We start from the raw sequence: 6,000 nt of genomic DNA, 5'->3' as shown, positions 1-6,000 counted from the left end.
GGCTATGTGACTTTGTGGCGGGGGAGGGCAGTTACAGATCTTATGCAGCGGTCCTTATCCTGGCTCACAGATCCACGCAGCAGGGGATCTGTAACCCTACCCCCCCTGCCAGAAAGTCACATAGCCGACACATACACACAGTCCCCCCCAGGAGTGCTGGCAGGCTCCATTGAAATAACCAGTCCACCAGTGCGGAGCCTGTCATTCCGGGAGTTTAGAAGTATCATTTGCATCAGAACACTAAACCCGCCCCCCGCCACAGTCTGCGTCCCCGGTTTAAAATATTCCCGCGAAAACAGCAATACAGACAACGGTGTTCATTAAAAAATCGAAATGATTTTATTTTTTGGGAAGGGGAAGGGGGTGAAGGTTGTATGTAACTGGAGAGGATAGTCAAAATGGACTGGGTAAAGAAACGGGGGCAGGTTCAGCTTTTCTGTCCACAAACTGAAAAGTCACTGGTTGCCCTGCTCACTCAGGAACCTAGCTTTCAAAGCCTCCCGGATGCACAGGGCGTCCCGCTGGGATCTTCTAATGGCCCGGCTGTCTGGCTGGACGTAATCAGCAGCCAGGCTATTTGCCTCTAGCTCCCACCCCGCCATAAAGGTCTCCCCCTTGCTCTCACACAGATTGTGGAGCACACAGCAAGCTGCAATAACGATGGGGATATTGGTTTCACTGAGATCACAGCGAGTGAGTAAGCTTCTCCATCTCCCTTTGAGACGGCCAAAAGCACACTCCACCACCATTCTGCACTTGCTCAGACGGTAGTTGAACAGTTCTTTTTCTGTGTCCAGGGCGCCAGTATAGGGCTTCATGAGCCAGGGCATTAGCGGGTAGGCTGGGTCCCCGAGGATGACTGTAGGCATCTCCACATCCCCAAGAGTTATTTTGTGGTCTGGGAAGTAAATACCTTCCTGCAGCCGTCTAAACAGACCAGAGTTCCTGAACACGCGAGCGTCATGAACCTTGCCCGGCCATCCGACGTAGATGTTTGTAAACCGTCCCCGATGGTCCACCAGTGCTTGCAGCACCATTGAAAAGTAGCCCTTTCTATTGATGTACTGGCTGGCCTGGTGGTCCGGTCCCAGGATAGGGATGTGAGTCCCATCTATAGCCCCACCGCAGTTTGGGAATCCCATCGCGGCAAAGCCATCTATGATGACCTGCGCGTTTCCCAGGGTCACTACCTTTGGGAGCAGTACCTTGACGATTGCCTTGGCTACTTGCATGACAACAACCCCCACGGTAGATTTGCCCACACCAAAGTGGTTCGCGACTGACCGGTAGCTGTCCGGCGTTGCAAGCTTCCAGAGGGCTATGGCCACTCGCTTCTGGACAGTGAGGGCTGCTCGCATGCGGGTGTCCTTGCGCTTCAGGGCAGGGGACAGCAACTCACAAAGTTCGAGGAAAGTCCCCTTCCGCATGCGAAAGTTTCGCAGCCACTGGGATTCATCCCAGACCTGAAGCACTATACGGTCCCACCAGTCCGTGCTTGTTTCCCGGGCCCAGAATCGCCGTTCAACAAAATCCACATGCCCCATTGCCACCGTGATGTCCTGGGCGCTGGGGCTCGTGGTTTCTGACAGCTCTGTGCCACTCTCCGACTTCAGGCTCTCACGGCGGTGCCGTAGCCTCCTCGCCCGATTTCTCTGCATCTGCCTCAGGGAAAGGTGTATGATAAGCTGCGAGGTGTTGAGAACGGCCACAAGTGCAGCGATGGTCGCAGCGTGATCCATGATCGCAGTGCTGTGGCGTCCGCGCTGTCACTGACCAGAAAAGTGCGCGAACTGATTTCCCGCCGGCGCTTTCATGGAGGGAGGGAGGGCGTTAGTGACGGACGGATGACGACAAATTTTTTTTACCCAGAAGGCATTGGCGGCTCGACCCAGAATTCCGATGGGCAGCGGGGACTGCGGGAACTGTGGGATAGCTGCCCACAGTGCACCGCTTCCAATATCGACGCTCGCCCCGTTAGTGTGGACTCACAAAGTCGAATTACTGTCCTTAGTGTGTCCTTAGTGTGGACACACACGTTCGACTTTGCAATATCGATTCCACATATTCGATTTAAGTAAAATCGAATTACCCTCGTAGTGTAGACATACCCTTATAGAATTAGAAGATAAGCTGCTAATTCTTCATGCTGAAAGGCCTCTGCTGCTGTGAGCTATTTACAGACAGCTCTACACAGCATGGCCTCAGAAAGTCTGATGGGCTAAATTTTGAAACTATAACGTAGAGCAAACCATAAAGGGTTTAGCTTTGCTCATGCAGTCCAGTTTTGTACTCCTAGTAATGTCAGCACTAGTTACTGACCATATTAGAACTTCACAATAAAATGGCCAGCCAGCAGCTCACAATCATACCAGAGGAACATCTCTCTCCATCTGTTTTAAAGTGGAATTCCCAATTACATCAGTGGGAAGTTCTGCATAGAACTGGACAGAATGATATGGCTCACAATCACTATGGGTCCACACACAAAACATTTACTATGTCTTATTGATTTATGTAAAATACAAATGACCTTATTTATTCGCTGACGTCTACCTTTTACAGGAAGACTTAGTACTAACAATAGGATAACTGGGTAGACACTCTTATTTCAGACTAATATTTCTACAAAAGAATATTTAGAAGACCTTTGAAAAGTGTCAGCACAGTAGCCTTGGTGTGTTACATCAACAGTATTCAGAGCTGAAAGCACGCCAAGGTGCTGGGTTAAAAGTAAAAAAAAAAAAAGCCACCTTGCAATTTTGTTTAAGTCAAAATTTGAGACTAGTCTTCCTCATTCTATTGGCAGTTTTTATCCTATTAACCATATTACCAGAGAATCGGATTTAAAAGGTGCATTAGTGATGTGAAGCGGAAATGCTAATGGCACTGTTTTAGCCCCTTCACAATAAACGTCTTATCAGATTATTTTAATATGAAAAATGCTAATAAGAGACTAGAATAAAGCTATAATTTACTAATATTTCTTCATCATAGTAATACATTAGCATTGGGATTGTATTACTATTGGATTAAAAAGGACAAATTATAACAAAAATTAATGACACTTCAATACTTTATTTGCTATGTATAAAATCTCCATGCAAGCCCAATTCAGCTCATTTAATAAATTCTAATAGAGCTGCCTCTAAGAAGTGCAAGGTCAAATATATTAGGAATTAACCCTGTGGAGACTGGAGACGTGCTGTATAAGCATTTATTTGGATATCTGTAGGGTAAACATCAGTATTCAAAGAGCTAGCTTTGCTAGTGATTAACCATAGGATTTCATTAGAAATTATTAAGAACTTTTTACAAGTTTTAAAATGTAGTTTATAAATTGTATTTTGAAACTGCTTTTATTCAGAAACCTACCACTGCGGTCAGCTGCACCGCCTCTCATGATTCTCGCTACAATCACAGCTCCTGTATGCTCATCCCTTCTGATGGTGGCACCCTGAAACATAAATAAAAAACCAAGATAAAGCACTTATTTAGAGTACATTTAATGGTGAAATAATGAAAAATCTGATTAAATTTTGAAAATTTGAATTTGTTCTTTTCCTAAGGGGAAGACAATAAGTACATTTTGTCTTCCTCTGTAACTAATTTTGCCATCAACCCAACTTGTGTTTGGACACTGCTTTTATGTGATAATCAGATGGGTGAGTACATCTGCAATCCCTTCTACCACTCTACTCTGTGCTGATTAGGCCTCAGCTGGAGTATTGGGTCCAGTTCTGGGCACCACATTTCAGGAAAGATGTGGCTGAATTGGAAGAGTCCAGAGAAGAGCAATACAAATGGTTAAAGGTCTAGAAAACATGACCTATGAGGAAAGATTGAAAAAATTGGGCTTGTTTAATCTGGACGAGATAAGACAAAGGTGGGACAACAATTCTCATGTACATAAAAGGTTGTTAAAAGGAGGAGGGAGAAAAATTGTTCTCCTTAATCTGAGGATAGGACAAGAAGCAATGGTCTTTAAATTGCAGCAAGGGCGGTTTAGGTTGGACATTAGGAAAAACTTCCTAACTGTCAGGGTGGTTAAGCACTGGAATAAATTGCCTAGGGAGGTTGTGGAACCTCCATCATGGGAGATTTTTAAGAGCAGGTTAGACAACACCTGTCAGAATTGGTCTAGATAATACTTAGTCCTGCCTTGAGTGCTGGGGACTGGACTAGATGACCTCTCAAGGTCCCTTCCGCTCCTATGATTCTAGGAGTCTTACTTATCTTACAGTAAAGTCACTGTTTAAAACAATTAAATAAAACAACATACAGAAGAGACAATGTTATTCTGAGTATTTTACTGCAGGTTTGTACAGATTATGGAAGACATTTACTTATTTTATGGGATTTGCTTATCCCTAAAAAAACCAAGGTAATTTGGAAATCTTTAAAAACTGTACAATAAATTTTCTTTCTTAAATTTAAGATAGGACCCTGTCTCAATCAATGCGCACCTTACAAGGTGTGTCCCCCACGACAGTAGAAAATTGTATTTATATTGTATTTGGGAAATAGTATATAATTGATGACTGTTTTGTAATGCAGAAGCACAAGGGGAAGAATTGAGGTTGAATGCATAACCTTAACTTTGGCTTTTGGACTTTTTAATATAGCTTTTTAAAAAAAAATGGAATTTCCTGGTTTGTTTTTTTAAAAGAAAAAATTTAAATTTGAAATATTTAGTCAGACTCTGTACTACACAGTGCAAGCTCCAGGATACAAGGACTTACTGAATGAACTTTATAGAAATGAATAAAGAGCTTAGTGTGTTATGCTGTGTACGTTTTCAGTTGCCAAAGTACACTGAATGAGACAGTTTCATATGAGCATTGCTTCATGCACACCTTAGGAGATGCCCAAATTCAATAGCTGCATAAGCCATGTAAACATGTATGGTACAGCCTTTATTTGCTTAGAATGAAATTCACTCCTGTTTTCTCACCTCAGGGAAAAACTGCTGCAGAAAGACACTGGATAGCAGTAGGAAGCTACCAGAGCCTTCCCCTACCCCAAGGAAAGGCTCCTGCAACAGGGCGCTGCTTGAGCAGAGTCTTTCCCTGTGGCAGGAAAAGGCCCCAGCAGCTCCTTGTTGCAGAAGTCTTTCCCTGTGCTGGGGAAAGACTTCAGCAGTGGGTCACTACAATGCTAAAAATAGCAGTGTAGATGGGGAGACAGAAAGAATAGAAAGCCCCTGTAGGGCTGTACCCAGGTACGTACCCACAGGGTTCAGGAGCGTCTTTACCCTACTAGCTTAAGCAGTGCCTCACTGTCTATACTGCTATTTATACTCATGTTAAGGGTTTGTGTAGTTTATGTACTCTACACGCTGCAGAAAGGAGCGTGCAGTGTAGATGTACCCTAAGGGTGAGACCACTCTTTGACTAGAGACTGAGTACCTTATACATACCAAAGGCTCTTTATTCTTCACTAGACGAACAATTTTAACTGATTCTTCATCAAAATCATCATCAATATTGTCTGGCAGAGGGGGAAGGACCGGGTCAAAGTTCTTCTGGGCAACAGTATCATGTACTACAAGCATTGCCTGTACAATAAGAAAAAAATAAAAGATTAAAATAGTTCAGGCAAAATTGAGAAGGATGCCATTTCTCTTATTCCAGACATAGGCTCTTTTTGCACTGGCTCTTATCTACTCTGGTGAAAATCCATATACTGTTTCCTTGGCAAGCATAAACTATTTCTTGTCTAAAACAGTGCAAAGGTTCACAGCTAATGTAATGAGTTTCTGCTCTGCCTGCGTTAGTGAAAAAGGAAGCTAAAGATCCAATTTGTGTTAAAAAGACACCTGCATACTCAAAGAAAGAATCCTGAATATTTCCTCTTTCCTTCATCTTTAAGGGCCTGATCCTGTACCTCTGACGTCAATGGGAGTTTTATTATGGACATCAGTAGGAACAGGATCATGCACTAACTGAAAGTGAGGAATGATAAAGAAAGCACTTAACTGCTTCTTCAAGTCACCCTTTAAAA

General features: G+C 43.5%; 1 protein-coding gene across 2 annotated transcripts in view; it reads right to left on the bottom strand.

Annotated features, from left to right (window-relative positions):
* MPP3 (membrane palmitoylated protein 3) overlaps positions 1–6,000 on the bottom strand; it is a 52,830-nt gene that overhangs the window by 30,748 nt on the left and 16,082 nt on the right. For both annotated transcript variants that reach the window (XM_026654786.1, XM_024224321.2), the window contains 2 exons: positions 5,417–5,554; positions 3,373–3,454 (listed from right to left, as the gene is read on the bottom strand). In XM_026654786.1, coding sequence (XP_026510571.1) covers positions 3,373–3,454; positions 5,417–5,554 — 220 coding nt within the window. The remainder of the gene's footprint in view (positions 1–3,372; positions 3,455–5,416; positions 5,555–6,000) is intronic.

This window comes from Terrapene carolina, unplaced genomic scaffold (genome assembly GCF_002925995.2).
Source record: "Terrapene carolina triunguis isolate 2854851 unplaced genomic scaffold, T_m_triunguis-2.0 Scaffold193, whole genome shotgun sequence".
NCBI classification, from domain to species: Eukaryota; Metazoa; Chordata; order Testudines; family Emydidae; genus Terrapene; species Terrapene triunguis.
The sequence above is the reverse complement of the archived record's forward strand: the minus strand, read 5'-3'. Positions and strand labels throughout refer to the sequence as shown.